The following is a 16944-nucleotide window of genomic DNA, read 5'->3' on the forward strand; positions in this document are numbered from 1 at the left end:
ATGGTAAGAAATTTAGGCTGGGGACATCCTCCACCCATTGTGGTCAGGGCCACAGGGGTAGGAACAGCAATCTCTCAGTGAAAGCTGAGACATGATGCTCCTTCCAAGTTCTGTAACTTGGAGAGTAGCTGGGGGTACATTAGAGGGTTAAACAATAGAAAATATGTATGTGGATGGTTGATTGGAAATAGCACACTGTTTAAAAAAAATATCTGAGAAGGTAACTTGAAACAGAAGTACTTTGGGAGCTGGCAAAGGAAACAAGTGAAAAAGGAAGCCTGGAGCAAGGGTGCACATAACCTCCAGGAGCCCTACAGGCAAAATGAAATCCGTGCCCATCTTTGTATGTGCGTTTTGGAATACAACAAGGTGAGGCCCTACCTTTACCTCTCAAAACTTGCACCCTTCAGCAAACTGCCCTGCTCAACCCACAGTCTCCCTCAAGTGGCCTTGGTATAGAATCAGAAATAAATGCAGAATATATATGTAGATGCAAAAAAGTATTGCTCTCTACTTTACCTAAGGCTGAAGAAGGTGTAGCAGACTGATGTAGAAAAATATTCTGTAACTAAGAATCTTTTAAACCAAAGAGCAAAAGGATGAAGACAAGACTGCCTCTAAAGCCGTTAAAAAGGGGAAAGTGCTAACAGGTGAGAGGTTTTTTAAAGCCTGCTGAGTACAGAAGCCATGCTTATTTTTAAGGATTTCAAATTAAAACCTAACTTGAAATTAAGGGAAACAGAAGTTATTGTTATTTCATTGCTCAGGGAACTAATATGCTTTGTACTGGAAATTAAGATGTTAAACATAATGTTGCCTCTGTGCAGTCACTTGAAACTCCCAGCAGCTCCTAGCTGTACCTCGGTATTCTGCTGACCAAGAGCACTCAAGTGCTTCTTTGCAGTAGCAAAGATATAATCTGGGAATTTTGGGCAAAAATACTAATTGTTGTGTCCACATCTCCCGCATCTGTGATATTCCAAGTCACACAAAACCATTGAAAACCTACGGAGCCTTCATATTAGGCTTCCATTGCAGTGTAAAAATTCCTAAATCACACATATCTATATTTTTCCATTGCCTCTTCTAATTCAGTGCCACAAGGCAAGCTTAGGAAAAATCAAATGCAATTGCATTCTAACAGCTCCCACCTCTAGCTAAAAAGGCAGCTGCTTCTATTCCCTTGCTTACTACAAAGTAGCTATAGTGCTAGATGTCAGTTGAAAAAGATTTAAAAATAAAAAATAAAAAAATGAAAAAAGGATACAAAGAATAAAAAAAGAATAAGAAGCTCCCATTCCCATTTTCTCTTATAAATGTGCTCTATTTCTACCTTAGCCACAGCTAACAAATGTACACTGAGAATATGAAATTTAATTACAGCATGCAAAAGAATGTAATCTCTTTTCATATTCTTGAAAGGTATATTGCAAGGGGTTTGGGTTTGGGGGGTTTTGGGTGGGTTGTTTTATTTTTTGAGCAGTACACTGCTTAATGCATAGCACGCTTACTTTTACCTCAGAACCTAAGATAACATAGTTAACATGATAATTTCAGCCAAGACAGGCAGTAAAATATAAATTATCATTTAGACTTTCCTTACAGATACACACAGATAAATATCTTTAATTATTAATAAAAAAAGAGATAATATATAAAGAAAAAGAAAATTCTGTTGTGGCTGTTGAAAGTTGTTTATGTATGTGCTTTTGTTACACTGTTTCATGAGATAAAATCATGCTTTGTTAAGTCTTATGGCTAGGAGCAACCCAAAATAAGGTTCAAAGCTTTAAAATGTTGTGTTGTTCCAGCTAGTGTTTTTCTTATTATCCAATGGAAAAAAATGATGGTAGCTTAAAGATACAAGTATTTAACAAAACCCAAAATTTATAATTAGTTAGGGCCTAATATTAATCAATTACAAAAGTAAGTAGATGAAAATAATATTCCTCTTAGTTATTATATACTAGTATTCCTGGATTCCAGGATGAAACATTACTAGCATATGTAGACTCTCAGAGAAGTTTAGATAACACAAAATGAAAGTGATACCACTGAGGGAAAATATGTAACTTATATAACAGCAAAAAAATACTATAGGAAGGAAAAACTCTTGCATCTATGTAGTCTCTGCAAAGCCTGGAATGCAACAGTCTCTGCAAATGTACATACCCATTTGACACCCCACATTCCAGAACTCTTGAGGATTATAATTTGAAGAGTTAGTTCTTGTTCCTTTGGGGTAGATTCTTGTAATGAATCTTGAAGTATGTCCAACAAACTCTTTAGCTGAAAAATAAAATGATAAGATCTTGGTAAGAAAAACCTTGTTAATATAAAGAACCTATTTGAATAATAATAGTAATAATATTAATAATATTAATAGTAATTAATAATATACTATATTGACCCAGGAATATTTATTTATTTTTACAGAATTATTATATCATGAAATGTATTTCTATTTTATGACATTTTAATGCATAATAATGTTAGTATATGGGGCACCCATGAAAATGCTAAAATCCTATTTTAAAACTTTAATATTTTGTGTATATTTGAATCTGACTTCTGCGTATAGTGCAGATTTTTGTTGAAGGTCAATAACCAAGAATCATTCCTTCACGGAAATATTCTCTTTCTTCACCTCTTTGTTAAGGTAAATATGATTTTTATAATAAAGCCCACTGTGTTCTTATGGAAAATTAAAAGACACAAACCAGGAAATTGATCAAAGAGACCACTCATTCTTTAATAGTTTAGTAGGAAAAATGCTTTTTTGAGGTTTAAATAAAAATAACTGACAAAGCTCAAAACCAGTGAAGAGCACATTTTTAAAAGACACTTAATTGATTCCTTTATAATCTTCAGAAGATGTTAATTATTTGAGCTGATTTTCTTCCTCCTAGCAGTGTTCCCTCCCACAAAGACATAAACTAAAGATATAGAAAACTTCAGATTATTTCTACCTACACTACTCCTGTTTAGTAACTAAACAGAAAGCTTTACATTTCCACGACCATCACTCTGATCCTTTCCACCCTCCTGTCACCCTTCCCTCCCCCACCCCAATAAAACGACTTTTATGTTCACTAGATTGCTAGAGGACCAGAGAGGACTCTGACTATGGATAGCTGGCAAAAGCCTATTTGTTTTGATTCTGTTCAGCACCATTCACTAATGAACTATTGAACCATCTCCACAAATGGATGGCAGCTGGGCTGGACCTGAATGAATGGCCCTGTGGCAGACTTCATACCTGTGGTCAGTGATCTCTGCTCTCAACACTATCTTAAGGCTGTTGGCAGACAGCTGGAGTTAAAAAAGCAGAGGCTTCACTGTATTGGCAGCACCAAATGGAGATGCTCCAAAACAGAATGAGTTTTGAATAATCCAACTTGGCTGGTATGAAAGATCTAGTCCAATGAAGCAAACTTCCCCCTAAGGGTTTTATTCATTCCATCAATGCAAATTCTCCTATCTGCAGTTACCATCAAAGCCAGGGGTACTGCATGTCCAGTGAGGAATACAGACCATACATGAGGGTGGGTGACATCTATTCCACATATTTTCAAGTATTGACTGTAACTTCTAAATTATTTGATGCAGAAAACAATGAATCAAAAAGTGTTTATATATTTTGTATACTATGTTAATATTTGTTCTTATAAAACTACATGAAATTAAAACAAAGCTGTATTTCAATTTGTTCACAAAACCAACTGAAATATAAAATGCAGTGCAAATGCTAAGATATTTCTAAATGTCATCAAAACAACCGAATAGAATTGGACAATATGTGTTTCATATGCCTAAGAGGTGAACTCAAGCAACATTGTTATTTTATCTGATTGAATCAAAAGAAATTACCTGAATATTTTACCAATTTTTGTGCTCGAAGTTCTCCAATTGAATTATTTTCATAGCAATTCTGATTAGCAAGGGAATGCTCAAAGCTCACAAACTTCTCAGATTTGGTATAAATCACAAGGTCTGACAACGGAAGGGCAACATTTGTCTCTCTCATCTAATAATCATGATATAAAATAATGGAAGAATAAAAACATCACAATTGCAAATATTTCATTATTATTATTAGAAATTCAGAAGAAACTATCATTTTAGATGCATAAACCACGGGAAAATGTGCCACAATTAATGAATATTTGAGCAGAAGATATGACTTTTGATAGTGAAAATTGATCCAATCAGAGACAATTAAGGTTATTGTCTCTATGTTTATCATAGCAATTATAGGGTGAATGGAGAGATGTTTCCAATGCTTCCTAGCACAGTATTCTGCTGGACAGCTTTATCAATTCCCTGCTTCTGAGACCAGTATGTAAATTAACATAATTTTTCATGGCTCTTAACATTACTCCTTTAAAATACTTGTCCAGCTTTATATTCCTAAATACATAAAGTACCAGAAAAGGTATACTGATAGTACTGGGGGGGGGGGGGGGGGGGGGGAGGAGGGAAGAAAAAAAAAAAGAAAAGAAGAAAAAACAGCAGAAGAATCTATACACACTGAACAACACAAAGTAGAATAAAAGGAGAATATTTCACTGTGCCAAGTAAAGCAATCACAGGTATATCCTTCCAAGCATTGCTCTGAAGTTAGGAAAACTCCATTCTTATTTAAGATGGAAAGTTCTTTGGCCAAAGTGTTTGTTCAGACTTGTTCCATTACCAAAGGAAGCGAAAGCAAGGGCTGCTGTACACTGAAGCAACTGAAATTTTAGCAGGGTTTAATTTCTTAAACTCAGGTACTATGTAACTTCTTTATTTTACTTAGCATGAACTTGTAAACTAATCAGTGGTAGTAGCCAGCAAAGAGCTGATGGTGCTAATAATGTTTACACTCCTTTAAAAATTTTGACAGCAAATTCTCATCTGACAAAATAATAGGGATTGCCTGCTCATAGTTCTTAAGCTATGCAAAGTTCAAGTGCATTAATTATTCTGGGGCTACATCCCATGAGGAACAATAGGAGTCTACTGTCACAGAACTCCTGAGTAATGCAAGTCTGTGGATGTGGAAGGCAGCGATGCAACCAAAGGCAACAACATCACTACAGTATGTTGAGTGTGGATTCAAATGCTCTCCCACCCTTCAACAGAGCAATAGAGTGGAAACTCAGAATAAATAGTCCCACTCCAATAAAGTGAGAGCCCAGAAACCATTTTCTTTTCTGCCTGTGAAAAAGTTGTATGTGGTATATGTTCTGGTCTGTAATGTGATGTTACAAATATATGTGACCCTGTTATCTGGAAATTTGGCCTCTCTTGTTCAAAAAGGAATCCATACTTCTTCAGATTTTTTTTTACTATCTTTCTATATCAGATAGAAAGAGAAAGAAGCAAAGATCTTGACCTTAAAATCACTTAGTGAAAAGAGACACAGAGGAAGAGACTCTCAGCAAAAACACTGAACCCTAAGGAGCATTACCGGTTTACCCACATTTAGATAAATACAGCATGATATGTGGAAAATTACTGGATAGTGGGGTGCTTCCTGCCTACTTAAAAAACTTGAACAAAGCAGCTTGAACCCTGATGGAGCAATAGATTTCCATGGCAGATAATTATTACTTGATCAAAAAAATAAGTTCAATTTGACTACCGAAAAGATTACATCCAGTTTTTACATTCTATTTCAGAAATAGTATTTAATGTTAAGTCTTTACACGACAAATATAAAAATGTCTTTCCCATTGTAAGTATTTAAAGCTGTTTTAGCACGACAAGAACTCTACACCTAATTTCATGCATAAATCCAGAATCGAAGAAAATAGAGGAACAGGAACTCTTTAAAATCTCCAAAATAGACTGGTGAACTGCAGGAAGAGATTGTTAGCTCTGTCCTCCATCATCAGGAACCGCTATGAGTGTTCTCCATGCATAACTCCAGGAGAGCTTGAGACCAACAAAGCTGTTGGGCAACTTTGTTATTCGATATATTGTGGTATTGAGCACCTGGGACAAGTACAAGACTTGAAAGTGAAAAATGCACATGATGTTTAGGATGGGAGCATAGGGAAGGGTTGTTTTTTGTTTGATACTAAAATATGTTCCAGTTTGGAGTGTCTTGTAAGAATCAGGAAAACTCTGAAACTTTGAGCTAAAACATACTATTGCAAAAAAACATCGCTCTAAGCAATTTTAAAGCCTACCTTTTAAATTTAGTCTCTATTTAAAGATAATCCTTATTTTTTTTAAAAAAAAAGCTGGCATACATCTATGTGTTTTCTAAGTTCAACTGAGACAAAAGTTACCTTTGCCTTTTTTCGAGGTGGGGATGAATGTCTACGTCCACTTTTTCTTTTTAAGGAATCACTCTGTGGGTAAAGAGGGTATTTTTCATCGGTCTCATCTTCATTGAACGTATTTTCAAATTCGGAAATTTCCCCTGTCTCACCATGACTGTCAAGATTTCTCCTGATTATACCTTCCTCAATTGTTCCAACTTTTTTATTTTTTATCAGAATTTTGAATTTTAATTCCTGTAGAAAAGAGGTTAAACAGTAGTAATTAGAATTATGTATGGATTGTTCCTAGGTTTTCCTATCTAAGTAGTGTTTAACCCACATTCAAAGCTGTTTATTAACTGCAATGAAGTGAGGTAGCATAATGAAGATAGATATTGGTGAGGCAGAAGTCAAAGCAAATTAAACAAACAGACTCTGGGGACCAAAGTACACAAAAAAATACAGGTATCTAATCCCATGATACGAAAAAAGGCTCTCCACCACACAGATACACAGGTGCTGAAACTGCGAGCAAGATTAAGGTAGGAAGTTAATTACGTGTTAGAGCTGATGGCCAGTTAAGACAAAGGATGTATGGGTTTTTTGCTGTGCATGAATTCATTTTTATATAGAGACTTATACACATGTATCTGATATTAATTTTATTTTTTTTTTTAGCCATTATTACAGCTGCTGGAAATTTGTTCCCCTATTTGATTAATGCATTTGTGCACATCTGTCTAGTGTACCGACTTTTGTTGTTATGTCACTGTACAGTGGATCCTCATGCCGATCTTACCTGGTCAGGAAAACTAAGAGTTTGGTAATTTGTTCCCTAAGCAGTTTCTTTATTTTTAAAGGGACATGTTTCAACTTACATAATACAGAATGTAGGGAGAAAAAATCATTAAATTTTATAATTTCTAATAATATGGTTTTCATGTATGCAACTGAATCCTATGAGTATAAATTTCCTTAGATTTATGAAATAATATTCACAGTACAACACCTGTTATGTAACAGTCATTCATCTCTACTTCTATATACAGCAAATGCCAGTGAGTAACAGGAGTTAGGTTCCTGGATAAAGTGATCTACAAAAATATTCCTTAAATTTCATATGCACTAGTTTAAAGGAAGGCTATACTGCTGGGAAGTTTACAGAAACAAGGAACAAATACATACACATTAAATAAAACAGAACTGAAATATTGTATTTTAAGGTATCCATTAAGTAAATATGAAAAGTGTGGATGATAGAAACATATATATATCAAACCAAACTTTATAACAGAAACCGCAGCTGTAGGCAAAGAAATAAGACACTCCATTTATTTACATTGCAATCTCCATTGCTGATAATCCCCTTATCGCTTCAGATCTTGTATTAGTAGTTTGTCAGTATGTCAGTGGAATAAGATATTTTATGCTTAATATCTATCAATGCCATGCTAGTGTAAGATTTGATTAGTGTCTGTGCAGTGGTGATTCAGAATAAGGATGCCCTTTAACATTTCCTTCATTTCTTATTGAGGCACTCATTTTTTTTCTGTGATATTTTTAGAAGAGCTTTATATGAGTAATGCTACTTATATTTTTAAAGACCTCTGAATTTTCTTCTGCATCTTTATATTTCCCAATATCTAAAAGCAATTCTAGCCACTTTTGGTCTTGTATTTTGTTATTCATAGGCAAGATTTAATTCTATAAAATAAATGTTTAAAAAAATAAAAAAAATCTGGTATAGAAGGGAAGGAAAACCTTTCTATGGATATATTACTGCCTCCTATATGTAAAATTGCTTTAAGTAAAAAAAAGATCATATGTTGTGGCATCATGTAAAAATGGGCCACGATGTTTTAAATCAGTTACTAAAATTCTGTTTATGAACTGTTAACAAAGATATAAATACCCTGAGGTAGGACAAACTATTTTTTCTGTTATTAATGACATTTTAAAAGCACAGCTTTCTTTTCAAAAGTAGTTACAAAAAATACTCTAGCAAGAATATATTTTGCTATTTTTTTGCTAGAAGCATATTCCAGCAATAGTTAACCCAAGTCACTGAAAATGAACCATGAACTGAAAAAAAACCATAGTACATGTCTCTTTTTATGCTGTGTATATGGATAAAATCCATTAGTATATGGATTTAAAATCCATAGTATGTGGATTTTAAGTCTGAGCTTCAAACAGATCTTTAAAAATATATATATAACAAATGTATGGTTACAAAATCAGTGAGTATGTGAAATTCAAGTTCTTTAATTGGTAACAAGCAGTGCTAAACATGTGGCATCTTTTTGTAAAAATGTCTGAATCCTTTAAGCAGATAATGATCTGAAAGTCTAAACATTCACTATAACTTCTCTTTTCTAGTTTAAATATAAAATACAAAATATTTTTAAAATACATATTTACTATGTACTCATATAAAAGCAGTAAACATACTAAAACATTTAAATACGTAAAGCATAATAGATCTTCCCTAGAGCATAATGGGACTTCAAAGCCGGGATAAGCAAAAGCCTCCAAGATCAATTGAAACAAATATTTAAATAATTAAATGAAAAAACTTTGGTCTTGTGCTAAATGTATATTCTGGTTAATGTGATGTACAATGCAAATCAGAACAGCTGAAGTAATGCAAGACTCCAAGACAAAATCACAAGCACTTTGGAATGGATCAGGCAAATCCACCTGTTTACCACTGCAATTAATGTAAAAAGTGACAAAATTCAGTCCTTTGAAATGTAGTGAACAAATCCTGGATTTGGGTCATGAGTATTAAAAACAGAAGAATAGCTTCCCCTATTTAAATTTAGCATGTTCTTCCCTCTTCTCCTCTCCTGACAAGCTGTAGGTGCTTAGTAAAAGAAACATCAAATTCTGAAAATCTTGCTAAGTAACAAGGCTAAAATCAGTTAAAAGTTTTACATAATTTTCTATTTCAGGAATTATATTACTGTCCTAAATACTAATACAGGGTAAAGATGCCACACTTTCCATGAAGTCTAACAGGGAGGAAGCTTTTCAGGCACTGACAAAATTTATCTTGAATGGAAATAACAAGAGACTATTGTTAAGTACAACTGTTAAAAAACCCACCAGCAGCATTCTTCAATGATTCAAGGAGAGAATCATGCTTAGTAAAAGTGTGAATGGATGTCATTGTGGCAGCCTTATAAATCACAGTTATTGAGATATTTCAAATCAACACTGAGCTCTAGTTAAATGGATATTAATTACATCAGAAGTACGTTTTAGCTATCTCATAACAAGTTCTCATATGATACAGTTATCTAGGGAGAAGCCCCCTATGCTAAAAATTCCAATTCTGTGTTGTGAAAATACATGAAAGAATCTTTCTAAATATTGTTTTACTAAAACTACATAAAAGCAAAACATGCCCAAAGAAGGAAATTAGAAGGGGTGACACTGGCAGACTAATTTTCTGGATGAAGTGAAAACCTGACACAATTCTGGGTAAAAGGGTATGTGTTCTAACAATCTGTCCTTTAAAACTATTTTGCAAGATTTTATTTCTGATTCATCTACCAGAAAAAGACCCACTCAGGAATTAAACTTCCAAGATAAAGAGAGGATCAATTTGCTAATAGCTAAACAGCTTGACCTTTTACAGCTGTTGGCAGTAGTTAGATCCCACTGAAAAACAGGACCCTTAGCTGGTAGTGCCTTGTCTTGTTTTACCTGAGGACTCCAGACATAATAGAAATATGAAAACACACACAGACTTTCTCTGTGCAATCAAAAAGACATCTGGCACCAGTCAGTGATGTCAAATACAATTTGACATGGAAATTCACTCAAAGGACATGATATTGCACTGAATATTAAAGGAAGTTCATGAAGTGTCTTTAGAAGCATCATAGTGACCAAGTGACCAAGACTGCAGGGAGAGGATTGTACTGGGTCTGTTGCTTTGGGCGTCAAAATATCTGTGTGGGAAGGAGATAAGAGGATAGATATGGTAGGAGAGACTGATGAAGCTCAAGGGTAGCCTCAGTCTCTCTCATTGGCTAAAGGGTGTGTGAAAGAAAGAAACAGTGCAAAAGCCTTCTCTTTCTGCTGCTTCATATGTAGAGGAAGAATTGATTGTTGCTACAGAATACAATAATATTCCAGGGAATTAACAGTACTAGTATAGTCAGCTGTAGGGAGAACTTATGACTGAGACTAAAGAATTTCAAAACCTCTTTTCCTGAAATTTTCTGGGGTTTTTGTTTCAAGGCAAGCAGGTATTGAGAAAAAGCAGTGACCATCCAACTTTCTTTTCTGGATCTCCCTGTGATTTTCACTTAGATTTACAACGGTAGGAGACATCACTCATGAGCTGTGGTCCAAAGGCGCACCTAAGAATGGGTTTGCTCTACATTTTAATCCTTCTTCCAGGCACACAGAATCATCTCAGCTGACAAAGGTGTAGCTCAAAGCCTACTAGAAAAGCAAGTAGGAGATTGATCAGACAAGTGAAGGAGAAAATAATTTCCGTGGAGATCTCCAAATCTTCAAGATCTAAATAAGAATCTGTAACTGGTAAATATTTCTATGTAGTGTTTGGAGAAATGGTGTGGTATTTCACTTCTTTTACAGACAAGGGTACTATTTGATTCATATCTTAAAGAACATTGAGAAGTGGGTGTTAAAAGGAAGCCTTGCATAAGCTGCATGTGCCCCTTCACAGGAAGAGCAAAATTAAGAATAACAACAGTAGCTGTCAGATGAGGAAGATTTCTCATCTAAGAAACATAATCTTTCAGTCTGATGTGGCAGGAGAAGCTGGATATTGAAGGTCCTTGCAAAAAAAGTCTGAGAGAAAAAGGGAAGGAAGACTAAACTGGCAAGTCCAAAGTCAAGTCTTTGAGGGATCTTACAAGCAGATTTTGAAAAAAACCTGCCAAAGGCAGCAATAGCACAGGTCATGAACATAAAAGCTGACAACTAAATGATCAATAACCTGTTGTGATGCAGACAGAGGACCTGAGGTATAGAATTATGCTCCTTGCATTTCTAGGCACATGTGGCAGTAAAGAGGTCTGTGCTGTGTCCCTAGGGATATTATTAGGTTGGAATATTCTCTAACAGAGCACATTATAAAAAATGTCTCCGTGGTTACTGTTAATTTCGATAAAGAATAAAAGACTCTACCCTTTCAATCCCTCCCATCTTCCTTGCTGAGATCCAGCCAGAAGGGAGGAGGGTGGAGCTCAGATTAAGATATGTTAAGGTATATTCACCTTCATACTGAACTACTTCAGTGTGATATTCATATTAATTTACAATCAAGATAAGTAAATATTTTAGCATATAAGCAATTTACCACCTATTTTGCTTTAATATAAGACAGTGTAACAGTAAAAAAAGAATCACCAATGACAAAATCATAATTTTAAATTAACATTTAAAACGTATTTAAAAATATACATTAAAACATGCTAAGGAAAAAGCTGATAATCTAAGTGAAGGGAATGTATGTTGACCACAGAAGATGCCGAACTCTACAAAGAAAACTTCAGACCTGTTAGTAGGCTAAATTATAGTTTATAACGATTTCTTTTTCAAAATGTTGCTTTTTGCTATATTTTCCATTTCCTTTATTTCAATACTCAATGAAAGGTACAGGTTCACATATAAATATAAATGAGTTACATAGGAAAGTTTCAAGAGAGGAAACTGATTTCAAAGCTTTCTTTTTTTGTTGTGTATGAATATAGATAGATAAAGTTATCTAATAAGAATTTTGCTAGTAAAGATACTCATGTACCAATTCACTTGAGTACATTATTCATATTAATATTTTTCAAAATGAGTTATCAGGCTATTGGTTGTATCAGCCTCTAAGCAAGTGTATGTACTGTATTTGAGCCATGCTAATGAACATTTATTATTTTGTTGAACCAATCTCCTATCTGAACAACTACAATGAACTTTAATCATGCTGACACTTACTATATTTTATTAGACTTGTACCAGAAATCAGAAGACTGTCACATTTAAAGAGCAACATCTTTACTCTGTTAATGGTGTTAACACTTCTGATACAATTTTCTTCCTGGCATGGCTTTACCAGTTGGGTTCCTATAGAAGCATAGCAGATGCAATAGCTTCTTCCCTATTCTTGCTAGTGCTGTCTTGAAAAAAGTGGAACAGTAAACGATATGAGTGAAAACTTCTTTTTTTTTTACACTGACTGAGAATCCTTCTCATGAACAGCATTTAAAATTCATCATTTATGGTTCTGTAACATCTCTTACACTGCTTAAGTCTAAGTTCGGCATTTGGCTCTCTCAAATGATTAATCAATTTACTCAAGCCTTGAAGGTCCCAAACTTTAAGGATGTGATGCCACAAAACTGCTTTTGAACATGGACCAAAAGTTGTTCTTCAAAAAGATGCTAGCCAAAAAAGTCAAGCTTACCATTCTATTTGCAAATTCAATCATAACTACATATTTCCATTGCAAAATACCATCCTTATGATTTTTCTTAGTGCTTGATCAGAGCAACAAAGAGAAATGAAGGTGATCCTAAGCCTTGTTCAGTCTCAATATAATGACGTATTAAATTCAGACTTTTGAAAATCAGCTGAGAAGAGTGTTATTATTTAGATAACTCTTACATCCTACATAGACGTGAAATACAACTCACATAATTTTAAAAGATTAAAAGTTCAATAGAATGAATTTCACCTGAAGAGCATACATTTAAATGAGGAATAAGCATGGAACCCAGCAATGCATTTTCAGACAAAAATTCTTCAGAGCTGACTTACAAAAATTATAACCTAGGCAATATCAAGAATGAATTCCCTATATCACAGTAATCATCTGTTAAGGGACATATCTCACATAAAGTAATCTTTGTAAGTATGTGATTCAGTGACTCCATGGTTCAGATGCAGTACACTGATTTTGTGTTTGCTACAGAGGACAAAGTATCTTTGCACACCTATTAGATTGAATGTAGCTATTCTTTGAGAAGTTTTAAAACAAACAGAATCATGAAACAACAGAATGGATGGGCTTGAAAGGGACCTTTGGAGATCACCTAGTCCAACCCCCCTGCTGAAGCAGGTTCACCTAGAGCAGGCTGCACAGGATCAAACTCTCATGTTTAACTCAGTTTATTTTTTTTTTCTAATTTACACAACACTTTTCAAGGTTGCAAAGTGATATTGGGCAGCGTGATATAAAAAATATAATGCTACAATCTATAAAAGTATGGTAATACTTTAGGATGTTTTTTGGACACACTACTTCAAAAATGTTTTTTCTCTAACAAATCCTTTAGAAAAAACACATTTCTTTGTGTGTTGTCCTTCCTTATGACAGTGTTTCCTCCCACATTTTTGTTTGCATTGTTCCTTTTTCAGTTACTCTAAAGAAAAAAAAAAGGTATAAAATATATCTGATACATCACTGATAACAGTGACAAGCTTAAATAACTATTTTGTATGTATGCATGTATTTGTGTTACAAGGGACTAGAAAAAAATCTTTTGTCCTTGAAAGAATATTATGTGCAAAGACTGGAACAATGGGAATTTATTTATTTTTGTTTGCAATAAAAATTTCAACACCCATCTAATTGCCTTTTCTGGCTTCATATCCCAGGGGTCTCAAGCCACCAGCTGAGAAACACTGCCTTAGGGAGAAACACACTGAGAAAGAATGTTTTTGCAGTAACAGACCTCAATGAAATAGTTTCATCAACATTGTTATTGACAAAAAAACATAGATGCAGGTTTCCATTTAAATAATGTTTAAATTTCAGAAAATTCTTTCAATCTAACATTAAAAAAAATAGCAGAAAACATATACTAACATGTTTAAAGTGAAATTTTTTAATTTTAGTTAAAGCATACTGTTTAAAAATCACACTTTTTTTCCTCTTTTAAGACTAAAACATGGGAAGCTTCACTTCAGAGAAAAGGAAGGGAGGAGACAAGGAGAGGAGAGGAGATTGTTCAAGTTTAACCTCAAAATGCTTAATTTGGAGGTCAACAGAAACTTTGAAGCTGTTCAATGTAACACTATGTTTCCATAACTTGAAATTTCCCAAATTAATCAGGTGTTTGCATAGCTCTCAGATTCAAAGCTCAGATTTACTAGTATTTACTTCTGCAGTCTTTGGCAAGCTATTCCCTATATATAAATCTGCTCTTTTTAAAGGCAGATACTCATTTCTGTCTTTAGGTTACCATGTCTCCAGCATAGGACTACTGTAGATGAAGAACACTACGATAACTTAATCCATATTAAGTAATAGTTCACTTTTAAAAAAATCAGAGTAGTTTCAGTGCAGCTGTTCGGAATTTGATATGCAAGATTATTCAGTGTTAGTAAGTATGGTGCAAAATATCAAAACACATTAGTACAGCTGCATGTTTTGATATAAAATAAACTGTAACCCACAAACTTTACTTAACTGTATTTGTATATAAAATAAAATAAAACTTTTAAAGCATCCAGAACACTGAATGTTGGTTTGATTTTAACTGCGAGATCTAAAGCTTTGCAAAAATGTTAGTATGTTAGCTTTTGACAAATATGTGCTTCACTGCAGTACTGCAGTTTTCCTTTAAATGAAAACTTCCATATCAATCCACATGATTCATTTTTGCTTTTTCTGTTTTCTTTATCTTTTCATGTGAGTGTTTTGGTGTTGGTTAATTATTTTTTGTTACCACCTGGAGTTTATTTCAGACACCAGACGAGCAGTTTCATAAATTCAGTTTCAAAAGATTAAAGAAAAAACCCAAACCAGTTTTTTTCCCCTATCTTTCACAGAATAAAAAGCAATGTTTTTACCTCAGGAGAAGGTAGTTGAGTCACTTCTGTATCACCAATTGTTGATGTAAGAAGTTTGTCACCTAGAATAGTTTCTAAACATTCTGCCATTACTTCCTGTTGCTTAGGGTTGCAGTGGTTCTCCAAAGACAGTATAACTGGATAGTCAGATGCCTGGAAATACAATTTAAAGGCTTTTATTATCAACAAATTAAGAGAACCACTTGACTTCCAAAAATATCTTACAAAAGCCCCCTTGGTAATCTGTATTTTTTGTTTATTTTCAAAACTTTCAGAATATAGGTTGGTTGTTTCGGGTTAGTACTACAATAAAATGTTCACAATATTTATAGAAAAGAGAAAGCACAACTGAAGGAGAATAAACACACATCCTCAGGAAGTTAAAAGGGGTTAAGACAAGGTTAGACATATACAGAGATGAAAAAACCCTTGGCAAATCAAATGAAGATCAGTTAAGAAGAACACAATACTTTATTAGAGAAACCAGGTAATGTCTGTGCTGATATTTGGAAAGCATATATTGAAGTGTATTTGTCCAATAATCCATAGAAAAGAAGTTATCAGAGGCATGTAACAATGATTAATGTTGGATGTAAAGAAGGTGGAGAGAAAAGAGGTGTTAAATGAGCCAGAGATCAGGCTGATTCAATTGCACAAGGCAGAGTAAAACCCGGAAACAAAAAGCAAAATTTCTCACAGTTAATGGCTCAGCTGATACACAGAGCTTCTAAAGAACGATGCTTTGACTACTGTGTGTCTGAGACGGTGGTTCTCAACAAATGAACTTACAAAGAAAGAAGAGGAATTACGCCAAAAAAAGGAAGATAGAATAAAACCTCCCAGACACACTAAAGCTTAAAATATTATTTAGGTTGATTTCAAAGGAGACTTAAAACATTCCATATTCTGAAGATATCAATGTTGACCATTTTGGTGTTTTTCAAACTTAAAGAAATCCTCATTTCTTCAGACCTAGTATCTTCTCTTTCTTTTGCACCTAAAGGTTATAACATTACTGCTCTCTAATCCTGTTGACTAAGTCATCCCAACAGGGAATTACTACATTTGGTAGATTAATGTTTTTGAAATAATGATTAAGTTTTCTGAAAAAAAAATTTCAATAAGGGAAAATAAGGAAAAAGAAAAATAGAAAACAAAATTATTGCAATTTTCATGTATCTATAGGTAGAACTTGGAAAGTTTCACATAATCATGTACCTTTAAATTTACATCTGAGATATTCTAGTGATAGCTCCTTTAGTGGCTAAATTTATTTTAAAGGACAATGAAAAAACAATTATAAACAAGGCAAAATTGACTCAGCTAAATATAAATTGTAGCCACTGTAGCCAGAGATTTAAAATATTTCTCTGCTTTATAGGGTAGAGCGTTTGGTTTGTGTACAAAATTTTCTCCATTGTTTACACAGTTTTGTTATGAGAAAAGAGATTTTTTGTTTGTTTGTTTTTAAAAGGTAAAATCAGATTCTAAAATTACAATTGACAAAGTAAACCAGGATTAAGTGTCTTTTGATTTAACTCATGACATAATTTACTATGTTTCAAGTTCACAGTGTCCTTAAAATTTGGTCAGAATTCATTGCCTTCACATGAACAAGCTATGCATATTTTTTTATAATATCAAAACCTTTTCTGAGGACTCTTTACACCTCACTTATCACAGTACTCAAGCCAGACAGGTGAAACATAGGAAATCAAGTAAAAATTAGTGAATAGCTCAAATGAGACATGCCCATTTAGACTGTACAAATAAATCTCAGAAGCTGCCAGTAATAGTGGTGGCTAATAAAACAAATACTCTGAATAAAATATTTACTTGGGCAGGACCTAAACTGTCAATTTCT

General features: G+C 33.9%; 1 protein-coding gene across 1 annotated transcript in view; it reads right to left on the bottom strand.

Annotated features, from left to right (window-relative positions):
• Positions 1 to 16944, bottom strand: part of PLCZ1 (phospholipase C zeta 1) — a 48356-nt gene that overhangs the window by 18520 nt on the left and 12892 nt on the right. Inside the window, exons 6-9 of the mRNA XM_005230638.1 lie at positions 15081 to 15233; positions 6279 to 6506; positions 3871 to 4027; positions 2173 to 2289 (exon numbers count right to left, since the gene is read on the bottom strand). Coding sequence (XP_005230695.1) covers positions 2173 to 2289; positions 3871 to 4027; positions 6279 to 6506; positions 15081 to 15233 — 655 coding nt within the window. The remainder of the gene's footprint in view (positions 1 to 2172; positions 2290 to 3870; positions 4028 to 6278; positions 6507 to 15080; positions 15234 to 16944) is intronic.

This window comes from Falco peregrinus, chromosome 6, assembly GCF_023634155.1.
Source record: "Falco peregrinus isolate bFalPer1 chromosome 6, bFalPer1.pri, whole genome shotgun sequence".
NCBI lineage: Eukaryota > Metazoa > Chordata > Aves > Falconiformes > Falconidae > Falco > Falco peregrinus.